Genomic DNA, 23,557 nt, shown 5'->3' on the forward strand with positions numbered 1-23,557 from the left:
CTGTGAGGCCCTGTGCACATGTGATAGCAGAGTAAAGAGACGAGGTTGTGAATTGTGATTACGATCTTTGGCAGGTTCACAGCTGTTCGGAAAACGCAACAGGGGAAGCAGGAAGAACGACTACCCTTTGTGTCAATCACTATTCCGCCGATGCTGAACAAGAAGGTCCCCACTGCCGTCGTCAACGTCAGGTAAGAAGACGTCAGGCCGACGACGCAGATGTCTCGGTTCACTGCATCATATCGTCTCCACCTTTTGTCTCCGTATGTGTGTGATTCACCTTTCACCTTGGTCTTTGGATCACGTGTTGGACTCGTGATCGACAGCTATTTCCCTCCCGGAAGAGAGCTCAGAGCTCGTATGACCGATCTAGGGGTAATGCTGTGACCTTACACGCACGCACACACACACCCAACTCCCCGCCCACGAGAGTTGGAGTAACGACTCGAAGCGCAGCGATACTGAAATTATTTCAGCTCGTGTTGTGCGTGCGTGTGTGCGTGCGTGCGTGTGTGTGTGTGTGCGTGTGTATGTATGTGTGTTTATCCTTTTACTTTTTTGTTAATTGAATAACCTAATTCACCAGCTAATTTGTTAATTTATTTATGTTTGATTATTCATTTATTCAGTTATTTGTATATTTCTTGTTTATTTAATTTTTACTTAATCATATGTTTATATATTCATTTATTTATTTATCTATATACGTATCTATTAAATTATTTATTGACTTTGTTGTATATATATTTATAAATTAGCATAAATTCCTGTATTCATTAATTCACGTATCCATCAACCTATTCATTTATTATTTCATTTGATCCATTCTATTGTTATCTATTTACTTCTTATTAATGTATTTTTATCTATCATTTGTTGGTTATTTGTATATTTTTTAAATTTTCCCTTACAATTTTCTTGATATACATCTATTATTCACTTCCAGATTGAATTCCAGACGGTTAGTAACACCGTTTGATATGAACCCAACTTTGCTCGACATTGTCAAGTTCTCCGGCGCTCGACTGGGACAGGTCACGGACAGAGGAATTTCACTCTTCAGTGAGGTGAGTTTAAGGGTCAAGTTCTCGCGCTCAGCATTTGCTGCCTGATGTACGATGATTCGATGATGCTTCACAATACTCACGTTACAAAGCACAAAGTTACAGCTGTATTACTCATTCTCTTTCACTGTGAATATTGATAACCACGGAAAATATGATCAAGCCAGTTCACAGAATATGGGGGTCATTCAGGTACAATCACAAAATAAATATAATCAAGACGCTGGCATTCTCGTATACCCCTTCGCGCCTCAGACGCCTACGTTGGTATCATCGGATGAAAGGGGTTAAGGGGCATTTAGACGGCCAAACGGTTTGACAAACCCGGTTTGTCAAACAAGTGTTTGAAGTGATGTTTGACCGTGGGAATAGGGTATTTGGTTGTCAAACACGGTCGACAAACGTGTTTGACGACCAAATGCCCCATTCACACGGTCAAACATCACTTCAAACACTTGTCTGACAAACCGGGTTTGTCAAACAGTTTGACCGTGTAAATGGCCCTTTAAAGGTCATTAGTACGAAACTCCACGCTGTAAAGAGTATGTTAATACGTTTCTCTCCTGGATTTAAATTAGACAAATTTAGGTTTAAGAAGGAAATAGACGATAATTGGTTGTTTTAAGAGAATACTAGATAACTCTATTGATAGGCATGGCAAGTGGTAATGGACATGGAAATGACAGTGTAAGCTTCTGAGCCTTTGTTTGACCAAATAAATCTAAACTACACATAAAGCAGCATTCACATATGTTGTAAAAAAGAAGAGGAAAAAGGAGAAACCAAAGGACGATCGCTTTTCATGACAGTATCACATTTCCTTTTATAATGATGTCCCTTTCTGGGGAAGTGGTGAAAGTGGTTAAAACTTATTTCAATACACAATACCCACACCCACACTTTTGTATGTTTTCTGACCAATGCCAGGATATATTTCTGGTTTCCATAGCATCATTTCGTTAACAAAAGACACATTGAATTCCATTCGATTTTAATCATGTGTAGTACTACACGTTCGTCTACAAACTTTGACCGTCATTGTCGACCATAGTTATTTCTTTGCGCTGCGAGATAAGGAGTCGATAAGGCACCGCTGGTGACGTCATATGCAAATGTTGGCGTGGGCGGGGCGCCGTTGGTTTTTGTAAACAATATTCCAGCCTGGTGAAGTGTGACCACTATGAGAGTATTGTTCCATTAAGCTACTAGGGACAATTCGTCATGCAAGAGATGTAGTTTCATAATATATGTTTTAGAACGTGTGTTGTAAAGTAAAGGCACACGTATACTCGCATACACACACACACGGAAATTATTAGCAAAGACTAGTTCAAGTATCTGTTGTTCAGGAGGAAGCAGTAGAAGAAGAATAATGAAATTAAAAGTAGAGGACGATAAGGAGAGAGATAGATCAGAAGATAAGGAGATAATATCAAACAAAAGATCCGGAGGGAAAATAAAAGAGATTAGTCTGTTTAAATAGAAGGGACCTGGCATAATGTTTAAATAAGATCAAGCGCACTAGAAATATCGATATTCAAGCTAGTGAGGAACACGATAATATATGGCGGACAGAAGAAAAGGGGGTATTATGAAATAACTCTAGTTTCAGCTGTACTCTCAGACGAAACAAACCATGCTCTATTCATTTCCTGACCAATCATAGGTCGACTTTCCTCAGTACACGTCATTCAAAAGCAATGTGATTGGGCATGGAAGAAAGAGGCGCTACCGTCAGCCTACAACTTTAATGGCTGTCGACTAAGTTGATTTGCGCAGATGTGTATGCGCACTAACACCGAGATTAATGGGGAACTGGTGATCACAACTTATGCATTTATGACTCATCAGACGATTTTACAAAATATTATAAAGGAGGAGGATGCCGACAGGAGACCTTTTGGTCCATAACTAGGTCGGATAAAAAAGATAGATAAAAATATAATAATATAAGTAATAATAAATAAGTAAATGAATAAATAGGTCAAGTTAAATAATAAACAAACAGTTAAATAGTAAATGATAATAAATTGATAGATAAATAATAATAAATAATAATCAAAGAAATAACGATAAATAATAATCAAAGAAATAATAATAAATAAACAGACAAATAATAACAAACAAACAAATAGATAATATATTCAGCGAAAGTGTTAGTCATCTCTGACGCTGCTACTTGATGAAGCCCAACAGCCTATCCTAATCATTAGACTATTATTGACCTCACTGCATGATACATGCAAATAACATTGTATGTATGTTCTATAGGATATATATGTTTATGCTTACAGCTAGCATCTAAACGCAGGTTGTCCAAAAGTTGTGCTCACTTTTCGAAATGGATCGTAACGTTATCGAAATCATTGGTTTAAACATTTGCCAACACGTAAGTTTAAACTTAAAGAAATATTTAACTTCATCCACTTAGTCTTCTCCCCTTAATGTAACAGCACACTAGGCGGGCATGGTACTTGCTTTTGCTAATTCGTTTGAGTAGAAACGACTTCGGTTACGATCTTTTGTTTTTCAAATTCCCAAGTGTCAAATTACTCTTGAGTTATACAATGAGAAGCTGAATGACGATCTAAGAGGAGTTAAATATATACGATTATTAGACACATTGTTGAGATGTTCTTCCGGAATCTCAAATACTGTAACCGAAGTCGTTTCTACTCAAAGTATCAAAAACAACTAGCCGAGTGTGCCACCAAATTAAGGGGAAAAGACAGTTCAAACTAATGGCCACCTTTTTCAGGCAGCTGATAACACAGACTAATGGATTTGACAGCGTTATGAAACATTTCAGAGACTGAGTAATCTTTTTAAAACCCTTGTGTAAATTATGCAAGATAACTAAGTTCAGGAATCTTAGATTTCCAGTGGGTCTCACCATCCCACTTACACGAAGCCCTGTCAGTGTCAGCAAGCCGCTACTTATATACCTCAGTAAAATTTCCTTTTGTACTCCTTTAAGAATAAGATTTTTTTTAGTCCGTGTTCTTCTCCATCAGATACCTCCGTCAAGAACCTGCAGTGATGCTTTCATTGAGCCGCATTGGTGCGCCTGCTTGACTTGGGAGAAAGTCTCCACAAAGGAGGAAAGAGTGAAGCAGGCCGGAAAGGCAATTGTGCACTACATCAACACTTACACAGCTCCACAGAGATCCCTCTGTCTCGAAATATCACTCCATAAGATCAATTGGGCCAGTAAACTCCTTCCCAATAAAGGTGGGTGGTTCCTAAAGAAGAAATTGAGTTGAAGTTCTGTATTGTTACAGTGAACCATATTTTTTTTTTTATGTTTTTCATTCATTTTGCTGAATGGAGAGGTGGGGGTTGGGGGAGTCAGGTAATGGTTATGTGTTTATGCTGGCTAAAGGGATTTCTCCCTGCCTTACCCATTTTCCTCATGAGGGGACGAAGAGGGGTGAACGATATACTGTGGTTTGCTGCATTGCTTCTAACCTAGGGCAGTGGGCAGGATATCCTTCCACTCACCTTAGTAACATGTTTCTCTCAAAGAACATCCGCTCTCAGGATATATTCAACGATATTTTAGCTGCCTCCATCATAAGTTTTCATTAATGAAAACTTCTACCCCTGTTCTTTTGAGTTCCATTTCTTGTAAAGTTTGAGGAGTTCAAGGAATTGTCATTGTTCTACCAAGAAACTACTTCTCTAGAACCTCATTTGTCAATTACTAATCTTCATCACCATCCATGCCTTGCTACTGTACACGAACGACTGCATAATGCTGGGGTCACACATTCCCATACATAGCTCCCGTCAGCCTCCTGTAGCTAAATTTTGGTTCCCCCCATATGAACATTATTTTTCAGCTGTAGACTACCCGTACCCCACGGTCTCCAGTCGTAAAGGTCAGCTGAGCAGGAGTGTGGGAAGGCGCAGCCGTCAGCCTCCTATCAGCCTCCTGTACTGCAGGAGGCCCTCCTGGAGTACAGGAGGCTGACGGCTGGTACAGAAGTCATGACAAGCCATTGATGGCCGCATACCAAAAAATGGGACACACTACAGCTACACCATCCATAGTACATGCGGTACCACCTGTACAACAGCCATGATGGGTGTTGCTGGCCATTACTACTGGAAATGTACAGGAGTCATACGGGGATGGGATGTGCAGGTATATATATGGCACTCCAAGTGGGTTTGGTCAGTCCCTTGCAGGTGTACATCTCCACTCGCCATCCCCACACATCAACCATGGATCAGCAACCCTACAATGTGCCACTCTCATTAGCAGACTTGGAGACCCGAAAGAGGACCTTGGCAATCGTACTGTATCAAAGACGCATCCAATTGTTGGTGGCAGTGGCTCTGGACGTGGCACTCCCAGAGAAGAAAAAAAGGAGGAAGCGAAGGACATGGGTGTGACCATACCTCCAATGGCGGATCGAGTATAACCACTACGACACACTGATGCATGAACTATACCAAGACAACCCTGAGGTGTACAGAAACTACACCCGCATTTACAGAGACCTCTTTAATGAGATAGTGGAGCGTATCACACCCCTCATACAAAAGAAGACTACATTCTGGAGGAAGCCATTTGAGCCAAGCCTGTGGTTAGCCATCACCCTTCGTCTCCTAGCCACTGGGAATTCCTACAGGTCCCTACAGTACTCATTTCGTGTGGCACACAACAGCATCAGCGCCATTGTGCCTGACACATGCAACGCCATTGCCACTGTTTATGAAGCCAAGGTCCTACAGGTCCCTGAAACACCAGCAAGTTGGAAGGAGGTTGCAAAGGGTTATGAAGAGCGATGGAACTTTCCCCACATCCTTGGAGCAATTGATGGCAAACACATATGCATCGTCAATCCCACTGTTTCAATTACAAGAAATACTTTTCCATGGTACTCCTGGCAGTTGTTGATGCCCAATACCTCTTATTTACATTGATGTGGGGGCAGTTGGAGCAGAGTCTAATGCTTGTAAAGAACAGTAAAAGTTTACTTTTCAAAAAAAAGAAAAAAATTCTCTTGTATATTTATGAAAGAAAATTAAGTTTTCATGCATAACTTATGGATAATAAAATTCAACAAATAAAATTTTTGGGTTCCTTTATAAGAGCATTATGCACTCATGGGTTAATGCTACTAAATGTCACACTTCAATATTCTTGATACCTATATACATAGTAATATTTGTGAGTGTTCCCTTTATTCTTCCAAATGCTGTTTAGGCACTTTTTTCACAATCAGCTCTCTCTGAACTTGTACACGCACAGTCACAGGCAAAAGTTTTGACCCATGTTACAGTTCTCACAATGTCAATATATATATATAGTCGAGTACATACATACATACATATACCAAGGCTTTTTCCCCCTTCCAAGGGAGGTAGCCAAAAAGGGAAAGGCATAAAAAACACTCCCACCCATTTCATCCCTAAATACACTCCACACCCCTCCCACCCTCCCTCTCATCTGAGCACCTCCTGGATGACGGGTCATCCCTGCACCCTGCCCACCGCCCTGGGTCAGAAGCAGTGTCGCAGTACATGATATATTTTCCTTTGCAGTATTTAGTATACAGATATGCAATTTTTATGAATAGAAGTTATCTTTCTTTCCTGTCAGTCAAGTGGCTGAGTCAAAGCATGCCTTGACTCTCTAGGAGAAAAATACAGAAAAAGGGATCCACAGTTTCTTCATCCAGCCCCATATAGTCCTCTTTTACAACAAGAATATGAAATTAATGTTTTCTCGAGTTTACAAAAAATTTCCTGTCATGACTATTTATTACCTACCACCCATTGCTTTATTATCCCCAGACAAAATTTCTTTATTCCCACCAAAGTTTTCCTTACACCAACTAAGGTTCCATAATTACCAGACGGAGTCTTTGTACAGATAACCAACATTTTTCCTCTTTTAACTAGGTTTGCTGTCCTTCAAGAAGAATGCTGACATAGACGGTTTTGTCCCTGACATGTCGGGCGAAACAAACATCACCCAAGAGGTTTATCAGTTACAGATAACCACTAACCCAGGAGAAGCACACTTTGAAGCCTCTTTAACGTATAACCTACATCAAGATTCTTTCTCCGTTAAGGTTAGTGTAACTAGTGTGTTATGGAATATTATAACCTGTACAGAAAAGTTAGTGATGAGAATCTGTACAAAAAATTAAAGAGACACAAACAGCATCTATTGGTCCTTACTGTGTTGCTTGCGAATTGGAAGGGGGTGTAAACAAACAGAGGAAACAGTTAAGAACCATTGACTTGATATAAGTATAAGAACTCACAATGCTGAAAAGTGCATTAGATTAGGATTGGTTTTTGTAATGCCTTATATTGTTAGCCCTCTTTGAACACATAAATTCTCAACACATACATGATTTATCCTGAAAGTGTATTCTATTTGCTTTTGTACTCAGCATTTTTTTATACTCAGCATTTTTTATAATCAGCATTTTTTTATACTCAGCATTTTTTTATACTCAACATTTTTATACTCACCCTTATCTTGCTTTCTGCCCTCAAGAGAATTGCTTCTTCATCTGAGATTTGCTTTCCTACAAGTATCTGCACAATGTGGTCCTATCACCCTTCTTTTCATCAGCATTGGTAGTTTCAGATTCTTTTACAAACCTCGTAGACTTGGAAACCATATAGTTATGGTTCCTTGCATACATGCTAGTTTTGACCAATCTGTTTTGGTTTCAATCTGTGTAGCCTTCAAAGCTAGTTATTTTGTGGTGAGAAAGTATTTACACCATTCATTCTCTTACGTGTTTCAAAGTACAGTGAGACCTCTCATTAACGGACGTTAATTAGCAGCGCTTGCGGTGTTTTTGCTGTGTTTTCGGTGTTTTGGAGTGGTTTTTGGGTGGCATAGTGATTGCACGCACTAAACGACAGCACCAAAAACACCGAAAACACAGCGAAAACACCACAAACATAGCTAATTAACGTCTGTTAATGAGAAGTCTCACTGTAGTTCTAACTTTTGTCCTTCGTGACTATGGTACCCCCACCATAAACTCACTGTTGCATTCCCAGTGCGGCCCCCCCCCCCTTTTTTTTTTTTTTTTTTTTTTTTTTTTTTCTTTCTTTCTTTCTTTCTTTTTCTTTTTCTTTCCCACCTGGCAGGGCTATCGGGAACTTGCAACCACCTGCTCAACACAGTATCCACTAGGCTAGGTCTCTAGGGTAAAAAATTCCATCATTAGCTACAGCACTCCCAATATTGCCTATAAACCTTGTCAGTTGTTCTCATATTTTGTATGTGTCATCTATTGTTATCACTTTCCCTCCCTGTTTTGATTTCACTACATTTGCTGGGTTCTTATACAGAGTTCATATATTCTTATAGGAGTTTAGATGATCTGATCTGTTCCATTTTTTATGTTTTGGGATCATCTGTAAGTGTATTCATAAAACTAAATCTTCTCTCTGGCTGAGCAAGTTATAGTGTCTCTACTTGTGGTTGAGGTTGAGGTGATGGTAGTTTGAGCCCTGCCACCAGTGAGTTGAACCAAGGGTATGATTTATCAAATTTCATACTACAAAGTCCTGCAGAGATCCACATTGGTAGAGCGGGACTTGTTAAAAAAAAAAAAAAAAAAAAAAAAAATATATATATATATATATATATATATATATATATATATATATATATATATATATATATATATATATATATAAGGAGAGGAACAGAGGGAGTAATTGGTGAGGAACAGTGTGGATTTAGGACAGGTAGAGGTTGCATAGATCAGATTTTTGTGGTAAGACAGATATGTGAAAAAGCTATAGGAAAAGGTAAGGATGTATTTTGGGCTTTTATGGATCTGGAAAAGGCTTATGACAGGGTAGACAGGAAGGGACTATGGGAGAATTTGCAAATATACAAGATAGGAGGAAAGCCTCTAGGAGATGTCAAGAGTTTTTACGAGAGTAGTAGAGTATGTGTCAGGATTAGAAATGGAGAGAGTGAGTAGTTTGAGGTAAAAGTGGGACTTCGTCAGGGATGGGTTATGTCACCTTGGCTGTTCAACTTATACATGGATGGGGTGGTGCAAGAGGTAAATACAAGGGTGGTGGGTCAGGGTTTGGAGAAGACGACACTGCGCTTGTAGCAGGATCGGAGGAGGGATTGAGGAAGTTGGTGACAGAGTTTGGGAGAGTGTGTGAAAGAAGAAAGTTGAAGATAAATGTGTGTAAAAGTAAGGTGATGAGATGTACAAGGGATGAAAGTGGCAGCAGACTGGAAGTGAGCATTAAGGGAGAGTGACTGGAGGAAGTGGATAGTTTTAGATACTTGGGTGTGAATGTGGCAGGAAAGTGTGGAGTGGAGGTGGAGGTAGAATGTAGATTGAGAGAAGTGAGTAAATGCCTTGGTGGATTAAAAAGTGTAATGAGGAATAGACATTTGGGAATGGAGGCAAAGAGGAGATTGTATGAAGGAGTGATTGTGCCAACAGCACTGTATGGAGCAGAAACATGGAACATAAGAGAGGAAGAGAGAAGGAGTTTGAATGTGTTTGAGATAATGTGTCTGAGAAGTATGATGGAGGTTGCTAGGCTGGATAGAGTGAGAAATGAGGAGGTGAGGAGGAGAACAGGGGTGGTAAGGGAGTTAGGAGATAGGGTGGATGAAAGTATTGGGATGGTTTGGACACATGGAAAGAATGAGTGAAGAAAGACTAGTAAAAGAGATATGGAAGGCAGATGTGGAGGGAGTGAACATGAGGGGGCAACCTAGGATGAGATGGATGGATGGGGTGAAAGGGGCTTTGGGGAAGAGGGGAATGTCTGTTGAGGAAGGATAGGAGAGGACAGAAGACAGGGGTGAATGGAGAATGGTTGTATATGGATGATGTTGTGATGCATGAGTTTGAATGGGTGGGGGGATGGGGGGTGAGGAAGTATGTGTGAGAAAAATTTTGTTGCAGCCCGTAGGGATTTCTCCCCGTCTTCTCCCTTTCTGCATGAGGGGACAGAGAGTGGGGGTTGCCGATTTAATGAAGCGGCCTTGCTGTGGATGTGCTATGTCTTGCGACACTGCCTCTCTCCCGGGGCAGTGGAAAAGATGCAGGGATGACCTGTCATCCAGGAGGTGCCAAGATAAGAGAGAGGGTAGAGGGTGTAGGGGAGTGGAGTGTATTAGGGATGGAATGGGTGGAAATGGTATTTATGCCTTTGTTTTTTGGCTACCTCCTTTGTAAGTGGGAAAAGGCCTTTGGAGACGGAGAGGGGGGGGGGTCGCCGAATTTATGAAGCGGCCTTGCTGTGGATATGCTCTGTCTTGCGACACTACTTCTGACCCAGGGCAGTGGATAGGATGCAGGGATGACCCATCATCCAGGAGGTGCCAAGATAAGAAGGAGGGTGGAGGGGAGTGGAATATATAGGGGGAAAAATCCTTTGGTATATGTATGTGTGTGTATATATATATATATATATATATATATATATATATGTATATGTGTATGTATATATACATACTACATATATATATATATATATATATATATATATATATGTGTGTGTGTGTGTTATCCACATACAACACCATGAGTATGATTAACATCACTACTGATCCTGTGGCACCTTCTTGTCATCCATTATTCTAAGTAGTTCCTCCTGGTAACTGTTCCCATTTGTTTCTCTTTCAAGAATTCAATCACATAGTTGAGTAATTTTCCCATGGAAATTCCTTTGTTTTCCAACCATGACTATCTTGGAAACTTACAGTTTTAGAAAGCTAATTCTTAACTATGAGACCATGCTAGCTTTCTAACATTAGGAAATTTCCCTCAAGATGTTTGGTCCATTTTCTTTTATTACTTTCTCCATTTATGCAACCTAAAAACCTTGTGGATTACACTGGTGCAGAGTTGTGTAAATCTTTCTCTACTTCTCTTCTTGAAAAGGAGATCAATTTTCATCAGTTTGCAGTGTGTTGGTTTTTTTTACTGTATTGCAACAGGCCTCTGAATTTCACTCATTTTACTTTGATTTGCTAAAAGAATAATGGTATTCAAACTTCTAAACATTTAGTTAATCTTGTGCATGGCAGTAATCAAAACTATGGGTGCAAGAATGGCACTCTGGAAATCCTTGTAACCTGATGTAACATCACTAGTTAGGTAAAGGAAGGAATAGCTTTTTTTCACTACTGAAGTGACTAATTTAATCTTAAATATATACTGAAATTGGCAATAGAAACCAGTAGCAACCTTAATGTATATAATGACTTTGGCAAAAGCCTTTGGTAGTAGGTAACACTGCTTGTGTGGTTAATATATATTGTTTACAAAAATACATGCAGAAAAAGAATATTATTTACTTGATACATTTTTAAAGAGAAATATATTGTTATGAGTGAAACGGATGGTTTAAACAAATCCTGCCATGCAAGGCTGTCACTCACTACTCCTTCTTGCAAGCATCAAGCTGTATCTCATAGGGAGTCTGAACAATTTAGGATATACTGACTGTATTGCATCTACCTAAGACCAGAGTACAATGTCTTCTGATGATAGTCCCAATAATGTTACATAGATGGGATTGTCGATGTCTTTTATATGGGACATGGAGGTCTATTTACCAGGATTTGTATTTGCCATCTTCTTGTATTATATTTAGACAGTTGAAAACCTTGTAGTGGCATGGCTACTGGTAAGATGTAAAAAAGACAATGGCTGGATCCAGAATGCTTTATAGTCAGTGTATCACTATGTCACTGTTAACTCAATAAACTGGTTATTGTTATCATCATCATCATAATCATCATCATTAGTATTATTAATATTATTATTAGTACTGTTATTATTGTTATTATTATTAATATTATTATTATTAATAATATTATTATTATATTCATATTTATTCTTTAAACTAGATAGATAACGAGAGGTTATTATTCATCTATATTACTTTACTTCCAGATTGATGACATCAGCCGAACCAACAAGTATGGTAACCAGCCACATTGTGTTGTCAAATCTTTTGTTCATCTCTTGAAGTTCTGCTATTGTCGCGAACCTCCGCCGCGGCCAATAGTCCAAGAGCCGTGATGACATCATACTCTTTGAAGGGACAGAGAACCTTTCTAGTCTATAACGAATGTATTTAATGTCCGGCTGTGTCTCTGCTTGTTCTTATGGCAAGCATGTTTTCTGTGTTCTTTAAAACTAGTAAGTGCCAAGTATGGAGAAGTGTTAGGAAATTAAGTTTGAAAAGTTTAGAATGTAAGGTAGAATGAATGAACGACTAAGTTAGAAACGAAGTATGAGATCTCAAATCAAGGGTGAGCAACCTTTTCAGCATGCGTGCCAAAATCAGCCAATCTTTGATGCAAAAAGTTTTTTACGTGCCAACAGAAATTGCTGAGGACATATTATTTACTATCTTTTAATTGGAATAAAAAGCTGCCTGAAGATATTGACAATTTATCTCTCCTTTTTTTTTTTTTTTTTTTCTGTCTTAAGGTGAGCTCTGGGTATGTGTGCCGGAGAAATGTTATTGGTGAGCCTTATTTGGCATGCATGCCAATTGTTGACCATCACTGGCTTAGGCGCTAAAGGGATTTGAAGATGAGAAGGAACTACATGTTTGATATAGTAGAAAGGTGTTGATAATGTTGGGTGGACACTAGTCAAGATGAATGGAGGGTGTATGAGTTGATCATTATTTGGTGCTGATTATATGAAGAATTTGGTGAATATAACATTCAATGAGGAGGTTAATGAAGGTATTAATATATTGAGTGCAAGTGAGACTTACAGGTAAAAAATATGACATGGGAAATATGAATGATGTGCTTAACTCTGAATGAATATGTGAAGAACAGTAGTCAAATCTTTTGTAGTATTTGATTTCATTTCAGGTAATAAGGATATGTAGGCAATGTAAAATATAGGCTACTATGTTGACTTGAAGTATTAAGGGTCAAGCTTGGAATATTTATAGGAATGACTAGGTTAACTGTATGTTGATTGTAGATCTGCAGGATGCAATATGTACCTGTGTCCATCTCTCTCACTTTACACACATGTGTGTGTATATATATATATATATATATATATATATATATATATATATACATATATGTATATATATGTATATATATATATATATATATATATACATATATGTGTATATATATATATATATATATATATATATATACTGTATAAATGTATATATATATATATATATATATATGTGTGTGTATATATACTGTATACATGTATATATATATATATATATATATATGTATGTATATATATATATGTATGTATATATATATATTATATATATATGTATGTATATATATATATATATATGTATATATATATATATATATTATATATATATGTGTGTGTGTGTGTGTGTGTGTATTTACCTAGTCGTATTTTACGGGAAGGGGAGCTATGCTCGTGGGGTCCCGTCTCCATGTCTCGTTTTATCTAGACTGTTTTTAAATTCATGTATCATTTTTGTACACACCACATTCTCATCTAACCTGTTCCAAATGTCTATTATCCTGTGGGGAAAGCTGTTCTTTTTCAGGTCTCCTCTATAATTGTCTTTCTTGATTTTCTTTCCATGCCCTCTTGTATCTCTACTATCCCATTTCATTAGATCCTCTCTATCAATAATTTCTATGCCTTTCATGATTCTATAAATAGTTATCAAGTCTCCTCTCTCCTTTGCTCCAATATATGTAGCTCAAGTTTTGCCAGTCTCTCCTCATATGATAGTTCTGAGAGTGTTGATGCCAATTTCGTAATTGCTCTTTGTATTCTTTCAAGTTTTGTTATACATTTTTTTTTTTTGTACTTGGTGACCACATTGTCACTGCATACTCCAATTTTGGTCTTATCAAAGTGACTAGTATTTTCTTCACCATTTCTTTGTCCAGGTATGTAAATGCCACTTTGATTGGTCTTATTAAATTATAAGTTTCTCACAAAAAATTATTTATGTTTCTCAGGATAATGACTTCTATGTCCTCTTTTTCCACTTTTTTAATTTCTTCCTCTCCCAATGTATATGATCCCACTATTCTTTTTTTGCTTCTTCCAAATTCTATTATACTACACCTCTTAATGTTGAATTCCATCTCCCATTTCCTACTCCATTCCTATACAGTCATCTCTCGTTATTCGCGAGCTTTTTATCTGTGGTTTTGTCTATTCACGGATTTCAATTGAAAAAAAAAAAAATGAAAGAAAACTAAATTTTGACCCATTGGAAAGCCACTAATGCTGCCTGCGTGGGCCGCAGGCAGCATGGCCCACCACTCAGTTCACACGTGTTCTTCAAGGTAAATAATTATAAGGTGAATGATCGCAGAATAATTATTTTTTTCTAAAGCTGTTCATTCATCAGTTTCCTGTTGATCAGTACAAATTTTTCCTCAACATCAGCAATAGCTTGTCCGAAAAAAAAGAAAAAAAACTAGACCTATGTTCAATTGTATCACTCAGAGCGGTAGTGCGTCGACGCAGTGGGCGTGGCCTATCGACCAATCGTTGGCCGCAGTTGACTGTCGACTGTGCGCGCCAGTCCAGGGGTCACTGCTGACTTTTGTGTGTATGATACTTTAGAATAGAAATATTAAATTCACCAGAGCTAGAGGACGAGAAGTCGAGAACAACAGCAGTGGTGAAGTAGTCAGCTGGAGTGATGCAATTATTTATTGGTTAATAAATGTTTTGTTGTTATTTGTCTTTGAAATATTTCCTTTTATGCCATGCATTAAAAGTTGGATTTTAGCAATGAAGAAAGGGTAAGAAATTCGAGATATGAAGTCGGTGAGTGAATGGCCCTATTATGGGCCATATTGTATTATTCTTAGTTTATTAAGTGTTATAAAATTATACTTGTTAACCGCTGATATATGAGAAGTGACTTTATTATAAGTGGAAGACATTTAAAGCATGTTTCAACTGTTAGTAGAGAAGTGTGGCTAGAATAAAGCCCGAGAGTACGATCTCTGGTGGTGACATCCCGTAGAGTTCCTTTTTTTTTTTTCAAAAAGCTTATTCGCTGTTTTAGCCATTCACGGGGGTTTTGAAAACGTATCTCCCGCGAATAACAAGGGATGACTGTACTTTATTGAGATCACTCTGCGGCGACTCACAATCTTCTTCAGGGTTCACTTTTTTCAACAGTTGCATCGTCTGCGAAGAAGCTCATACAACTTTCAATTCCTTCATCCATATCATTAATATATATAATAAACATTATTGGGGCCAGTACTGTTCCTTGTGGAACTCCACTAATCATTTCATCCCACTTAAGATGTTTGTCTCTTATCACCATTCTCATTTTTCTTTCATGCAAGAAGTCTTCCATCCACTTCAGCAGTTTGCCATGTATTTCTCCTGCAGTTCCTAATTTCATTAGCAATTTCTTGTGTGGCACCTTATCAAAAGCTTTTTCAGGTCTAGAAATGCACAATCAGCCCATCCATTTCTTTCTTGTGTTACATCTATTAGTCTTGAATAAAAACACATCAAGTTTGTTACACATGATCTTCCTTGTCTAAATCCAAATTGCCTTGGCTTTAGTACTCCTAACTACTATAGACCGGTCTCTCTTACAAGTACAGCAGCTAGAATTTGTGAAATAATGATCAGAATTAGATGGGTAAGGTACCTTGATAATGTCTGAATAGACAAAAGTGCTCTGTCTCATTTCTGTTAATTTCCTAGTGGTTTTTGTGCATATATATATATATATATATATATATATATGACGTAAGCAGAGTAGGAAACACAGGAGTCTTAATCTTGAGTTTATTCCTGACTAGTTTCACAGGTATGCTTTTTCAAAGGAAAATGTATATATATACTGTATATATATGTATATATAATATGTATGTATATATATATATACATATATATATGTTACATATTATATATATATATATATTACATGTGTATATACATATATATATATATATATTATATATATATATATATAATATATGTTACATATAAATGTATATATACTACATATATATGTGTATATATTACATATGTATATATATGTATGTATACATATATATATATATGTATATATATATTACATATATATATATGTATACATATATGTAATATATATATATGTATGTTACGTTGAGACATTCTGACAGGTTGACGTAAGCGGAGTAGGAAACACAGGAGTCTTAGTCTTGAGTTTATTCCTGTGAAAAAGCATACCTGCTAAACTAGTCAGGAATAAACTCAAGACTAAGACTCCTATGTTTCCTACTCTGCTTGTGTCATATATATGTTACATATAAATGTATATATATTACATATATATGTGTATATATCATATATATATATATATATGTTACATATAAATGTATATATATTACATATGTGTATATATTACATATATATATATATTGTATATATATATATGTATATATATATATATATATACACAATTTAACAACCACAATGCACTTTAATTCTAAGCCATCAAAGGCTGACATGCAGAAATTGAAATGTGGTACTGCCAAGGACTTGAACCCGGCATCCTCATGACAAGTGCGGCAGTGACTTACCAACTAGGCTATATATTGTTACCTTAGCATAGTCACCCAAGTGTTTGTATTATGCTTTCTGTTATGTTGTCTATCCCGTTTTCTGTCTCTTGCGCAGATGCAGAAGTCATGAGACGAAACAAGGTATTTTGAACATGAACACATCAGCATATATGTTATACATTTGAGATTATTATGTTCTGATTAATGTGTTAGAATTCAAAGAAGTATTTACTTTAATTTCTTGTGATGTATGAATAATGAATGGTTTATGTTATGACATATATCTACAGAATCCACTCCATTGTTGGAATGTTGACATAGACGATTAGAGCCGATTTATCCTCTTTCCTTCTGGCAATCAAAGAATTAAGATGCGGATGTGTCATTGGGGGATTCAGTGTGTACATGTATGAATTAGCATGTTTTATATTAAGATAAATTGGGGTTTGATAGACAGAAGGAAAGAGCAAGATTATCTAAGGTATGTGGACTTGTAATTTGTGTGGTATTGAAATCTTATTATTAGATTGGTTATAATTTGGGATTGCTTAGATATTCAATGATCATGTTTAATATTCATGTATACACATATCATGTCATGGCAACCACATGACAGTAACCTATTCCATTGAGATCAATATAGAGTACAATCCTTTAAGATCTGTATTTGATATAATGATTGAGTTTACAATTATTGGATGAATGTATTATTTTTCTACTTCATATGTATAAGAAAATGTATGAATATTATAAAGATATAATTGATATACTCTTTAGTTCAATATATGATATAGTGAAGTGTTTTTTTTTTATTTGTCACCACCTTTAAGGAATGAGGCAATATCCATGAGAGTTATTATTGTCCTCCTAGGTCCTTTATTTACTAACTGAATGTTTAAGGTTATAGGTGGATGTAACAAAAGTGGGGGTCCATCAAAGGATTGGAACCAACTGCCAATAACCAGTAAGACTCCTGCACAGTGATCCACAGTTACTTCCCAAAAATTGAGGTATGTCTCACAGTGGTGAAGTTTCAAGTGAAATAATGATATCAGAAAAGATAGATGAATTTGTGAAAAACAATGACATTCATCTGTTATATCAGTTTACAATAGAAGATTTACGCCAGGTAGCAGATAAATATGAAATACCTGTGACATGTAGATTGAAAAGTGATATCCAGAAAGAAATCATAGCGGCACTTGCTGAGAAGGGAGTTGTTGATACAGTTGATGAAAATGAGTCAGAGGAGAAGGAGAAAATACAAGTAGGTGATAAACTAGTTAGAGAAATATAGGATGCAAATGCAACTTGAGTCAGAAAGGATTCAGGCAGAGAAAGAAGTGTGGATAAGAGAATTAGAAATTATGGGTGTGCAAATGGGAAGAAATGGTGGAGACGGAAGAGATGACAGGGTTAGTCAGTTACCTGAATTTATAGAAGAAGCAGAAGACTTCTTCATTCAATTTGAAAAGGTGGCCATCATAAGAGGATGGGAGAGAGCAGACTTGGCAATGTTGGTGCAGACAAAGTTCAAAGGAAAGGCAAGGGAGGCCTTTGCATGTTTGTCAATAGAGGAATCAGTGAGATATAGTAGGGTGAAGGAAGCTGTGCTCAGAACAGTAGAATTGGCACCTGAAGGATATGAGGGGATTCAGGAATATAAAGATGGATGGACAGACATATAGTGATTTAGCCAGGGAGTGTGGCGTGAGATTTGACCAATGGTGTAAATCGGAGGAAGTAGAAAATTTGGAGAAAATGAGACAGTTGATATTGTTGGAGCACTTTACAGATATTGTTCATCCTGATATTAAATATGAAATCTGTAGAAACCAGATTAAGAATGTGACAGAGGCAGCAAGGTTAGCTGATGAATTGGCTGTGATGCAGAGAATGTGTACAGAGCAGGTGAACTATAAACAAGGTGGAATAAGGAATGTGGGACATGCTTATGGAAAGAATGATCAAAGAGTAGGCCTCTCTGATTCTAAACAAGACCGTCACAATCCTCAAAGATCACAACCTCATTATGTTCCGCAGAGTCAAGATAGAAATAAACCCAGAAGCCCACCTCGGTATAGTCCTATGAGACATGAGCTGAATTTCAATGGCTATATGAATAACCAGGAGAGGTCACATGTAAGATGTTACGGGTGCGGAGAAAGTGGTCATGTGCAGTATCAGTGTAGAAAAGTACCCAAATCCGCTGGATTAACTGTGGCGTGGAAGGAACCACAAGTGAGTTTAGGTGTGGAGTCTAAGAGGAAGGAGATGAGTGTTGGTAGTTTCCAACCATTCATAACTGAGGGGACAATATCTTTACCTGGTGGATCTAAGAAACAAATAAAAATCCTAAGGGATACTGGAGCAAACCAAAGTCTAGTCCTCAGAGAGACACTGGAGTGGACCGAAAGTTCATATACTGGTGAGGAGGCTAGAGTGAGAGGTTTGGGTGCTGGAATAAATGTTCCATTGCACTATGTAGATATTGATACTGGTTATGTTAGTGGCAAAGTGAGAGTGGGAGTTAGTGAAGAACTTCCCATAAATGGTGTGGAGATGTTGTTGGGCAATGATTTAGCTGGAGATAAAGTGGTCCCACAGCCAAGAATTATTTCTAAACCCCTCGAGAGTATGAAGAATGAGAGAATGGATGTCCAAGATGAAGGAGATGTCTTGGATATTGTAATTCGGAAGGAGGTCCAAAATGACTATGGAGATGGAGGAGGAATTCCAGTCGCAGGGAGCAGGAATTCCCTGAATGGAGGTGAAGTGAATGCAAGTAAGAAGTGATGTAGAGACTGCGGATAATGGAAGCATCCAAAGAATTTACCCAGCTTGTGTAGTGACCAGAGCTATGATGAGGAGTAAGGAAACTTGTGATGAGGATATGGGTCTAGGTGATATATTTGATGATAGGAACAAAAGCATGTGAAAGATGAAAGTATAGAAGTGAAACTGGAGATAGTTCCTGATTTCAATGTTAGCAGGAAGGAACTTATTGATGTCCAATGCAGTGATCCTACTTTGAGGGAATACTTTGGAGAAGCAAATAGAAATGGTGTGTCTGATGATAGTTCTACTGGATTCTATCCTCATGACAATGTATTAATAAGGAAGTGGAAACCTGTGAGTGTACCCGCAACGGATCATTGGGAGTTGAAACGACAGATAGTAGCACCGAAGAAGTATAGGCATACATTGATAGCCTTGTCCCATGAATCTAGTTTGGCAGGACATTTAGGAGTGAGGAAAACAGCGGAGAAGCTGTTGACTCATTTTTATTGGCCAAATTTGAAGAGAGATGTTGCAGAGTTTTGTAAAACTTGTGACATATGTCAAAGAGTGGGTAAACCAAATCAGGTAATCCCATGAGCACCATTGCAGCCCATACCAGCATTTTGCAAACCATTCAGCAGAATCATAATTGATTGTGTTGGACCTTTACCAAGAACTAGGAAAGGAAATTCCTATCTACTGACAATAATGTGTGTAGCCACAAGATTCCCAGAAGCTATTCCACTCCATAGTATCCATGCAAGGAACATTTGTAAGAGAATTGGTGAAATATTTTTCTTGGGTAGGACTCCCAGAAGTAGTCCAGTCTGATAGAGGAAGTAACTTTACTTCCAGTACGTTCAGAAAAGTATTGAAAGGCTTGCACATTGAACAAAAGCTATCGAGTGCATACCATCCACAATCCCAGGGTAGTCTGGAGAGATTCCACCAAGCCCTCAAGAACATTCTGAGAGTATACTGTGAAGAACTGGGAATAGATTGCAATGAAGGAGTTCTACTGGCTTTATTTGCAATTAGGGATGCAGTACAAAAATCGACTGGATTTAGTCCATTTGAACTAGTGTATGGCCATGATGTAAGAGGTCCTTTGAGCATGATGAAAGAGAAATGGCTTGGCGAGAGTGATGAACCACATTTGTTAATGTATGTATCAGAATTCAAGAGTAGATTGATGAAGGCAAGGGAGCTTATTGCAGAGAACTTGAAGAATGCACAGCAGGAGATGAAAACATGGTACGACAAGAAGGCAAGGGCGAGAGATTTCAGACCAGGTGACAAAGTTCTAGTTTTATTACCTATCCAAGGAGATCCTCTGAAGGCGAGATACTATGGTCCGTGGACAATTGAAAAGAAAATAGGAGATCTTAACTATATTGTCAACACTCCTGGTAGGTGTAAGAGAAACCAGTTGGCCAAGGGAACATGATCAAACCTTCCCATGAAAGAGAAGTGAAGGATACGGGAACATCTGAGGAGATGAATGAGTCGAGTTGTGGTGTAGTGAATGCGGAACAAGAAATAGATGATGGAGAGGAAAGAAAATTTAGCAGGTGTGAAGAGAAAAACTTGGAAAACTTGACAGTGTTGGAAAACATAGAGTGTAAGCTGAACCATCTGAGCAGTGAAAGGAGGAATGATATTATCCGTGTAAACCCTTATTTTCAAACACTCTAAGGTGTACCGTAGTGGAACATGATGTTAACGTAGGTGATGCTAGGCTGATAAAGCAACATCCATATCGAGTTAATCCACAGAAAAGGGAAATTATGAGGAAAGAAGTTCAGTACATGTTAGAAAATGACTTGATAGAGGAAAGTAACAGTGCAATGGGTTCTCCTTGTGTGTTAGTACAAAAAGCAGGTGGTGAATCATTTAGATTTTGTACCGACTTTAGGAAAGTGAACCAGGTGACTAAAAGCAATTCTTACCTGATACCCAGGTTGGATGACTGTATCGACTCTGTGGGAAATGCAAACTTTGTCAGTAAGTTTGACTTACTGAAAGGGTACTGGCAGATAGGTTTGATGGAAAGGGCCAAAGAGATATCTGCATTAGCAACTATGGACAGCCTATATCAATACAAGGTGATGCCATTTGGAATGAAGAACAGTGGTAGTACTTTCCAGAGGTTGATAAATGAAGTATTGGTGGGTGTGAGTGGATTTACTGTGTATATCAATGACATAGTCATATATTCTGAAAATTGGGAAGACCATGTGAAACAAATAGCGGATGTGTTCAAGAGATTAAATTATGTAAATCTTACTGTCAACTTAGTTAAGAACAACTTTGCTAAGGCAAAGGTCGAATATTTAGGGTATATGGTAGGTCAGGGTAAAAATGCAACCTGTTGATGCTAAGGTGAAGAGTATCAACGAGTGTCCTGCACCTAACAACTGTAGGGAGTTACTACGATTTCTAGGTATGGGTGGATATTATAGGAGATTTTGTAAGAATTTTCCACAGTTGCTTTACCATGACTAGGCTATTGTCTAAAGGTACAAAGTTTGTGTGGGATACACATTATGAGGAAGCTTTTGTAACTATTAAGAGAATGTTAACGAGTGACCTCTTGATTTTGAGAAGCCATTTAAACTGTATGTTGATGTGAGTGATGTAGGCATAGGAGATGTTTTGGTTCAGGAGAAAGAAAATATCGACCATCCGATCTGTTATTTTTCAAGAAAATTCCTCTCATACCAAAACTATAGTACAGTTGAGAAGGAGACTTTAGCTTTAATCCTTAGTCTAAGTCATTTTGATATATATCTGAGAGGAACTGGATATCCTGTTTTTGTGTTTACTGATCATAACCCTCTAGTATTTCTGCATAAGATGAATGTTAATCAACGATTAAGTCGGTGGAGACTGATATTACAAGACTATAACCTAGTAATCCAACATATCAAAGGAAAAGAGAATGTACTAGCTGATACTCTATCGCGCATTCCCTCTTCAGCATGAGTCAATCCAAGGATTGCCTCATGTCTTTAAGGGGAAGGGTGTTACCATATCATAGTCGCCCCTGTGTCTGTATTACGCTTTCTGTTGTGTCGTCTATCCCGTTTTTTGTCTCTTACACAGACGCAGAAGTCACGAGACGAAACCAAGGTATTTTGAAAATGAACATATCTGCATATATGTTAACCATTTGAGATTATTATGTTCTGATTAATGTGTTAAAATTCAAAGAAGTATTTAATTTCTTGTGACATATGAATAATGAATGATTTATGTTACAACATATATCAAAAGAATCAACTCCATTGTTAGAATGTTGACATAGACGATTAGAGCCGATTCATCCTCTTTCCTTTTGGCAATCAAAGAATTATGACGCGGATGTGTCATTGGGGGATTCAGTGTGCACATGTATGAATTAGCATGATTTATATTAAGGTAAATTGGGATTTGATATATAGAAGGAAAGAGCAAGATTACTCTAAGGTATGTGGACTTGTAATTTGTGTGGTATTGAAATCATATTAGATTGATTATAATTTGGGATTGCTTAGATATTCAATGATCATGTTTAATAATCATGTATACACATATTATGTCATGGCAACCACATGGCAGTAACCTATTCCATTGAGATCAATATAGAGTACAATTCTTGAAGATCAGTATTTAATATGATGATTGAGTTTCCAGTTATTGGATGGATGTGCTATTTTTCTACTTCATATGTATAAGAAAATGTATGAATATTATGAAGATATAATTGATATACTCTTTAGTTCAATATATGATATATATAATATAGATGTGTTTTTTTTTAATTTGTCACCAAGGCAATATCTATGAGAGTTATTATTGTCCTCCTAGGTCCTTTATTTACTAATTGATTGTTTAAGGTTAGAGGTGGATGTAACAGTATATATATATATATATATATAGTATATATATATATATATATATAGTATATATATATATACATTTTAACAAACACAATGCACTTTAATTCTGAACTATCAACATTGGGAGACTCAATGGGGCCACATGCAGAAATTGAAATGTGATACTGCCGAGGACTCTAACTCAGCGATCATATGACAAGTGCTGTAGTAAATAACCAACTACGCCATCAAGAGAGATATAAATTGAGCACAAGTTTTCTTATATATTTGTATGCTCGAGT

The 23,557-nt window shown here is 37.3% G+C and overlaps 1 protein-coding gene across 4 annotated transcripts in view; it reads left to right on the top strand.

The window, feature by feature from the left end:
- Positions 1-13,095, top strand: part of LOC143041483 (uncharacterized) — a 61,511-nt gene extending 48,416 nt beyond the window's left edge. For all 4 annotated transcript variants that reach the window (XM_076213398.1, XM_076213396.1, XM_076213397.1 and 1 more), the window contains 5 exons: positions 75-191; positions 947-1,067; positions 4,079-4,295; positions 6,978-7,150; positions 11,993-13,095. In XM_076213398.1, coding sequence (XP_076069513.1) covers positions 75-191; positions 947-1,067; positions 4,079-4,295; positions 6,978-7,150; positions 11,993-12,121 — 757 coding nt within the window. In that variant the 3' untranslated portion in view covers positions 12,122-13,095. The remainder of the gene's footprint in view (positions 1-74; positions 192-946; positions 1,068-4,078; positions 4,296-6,977; positions 7,151-11,992) is intronic.
- The last annotated feature ends 10,462 nt before the right edge of the window (positions 13,096-23,557 follow it).

Source organism: Oratosquilla oratoria, chromosome 31 (genome assembly GCF_046742065.1).
Source record: "Oratosquilla oratoria isolate Oo_2021 chromosome 31, ASM4674206v1, whole genome shotgun sequence".
NCBI classification, from domain to species: Eukaryota; Metazoa; Arthropoda; class Malacostraca; order Stomatopoda; family Squillidae; genus Oratosquilla; species Oratosquilla oratoria.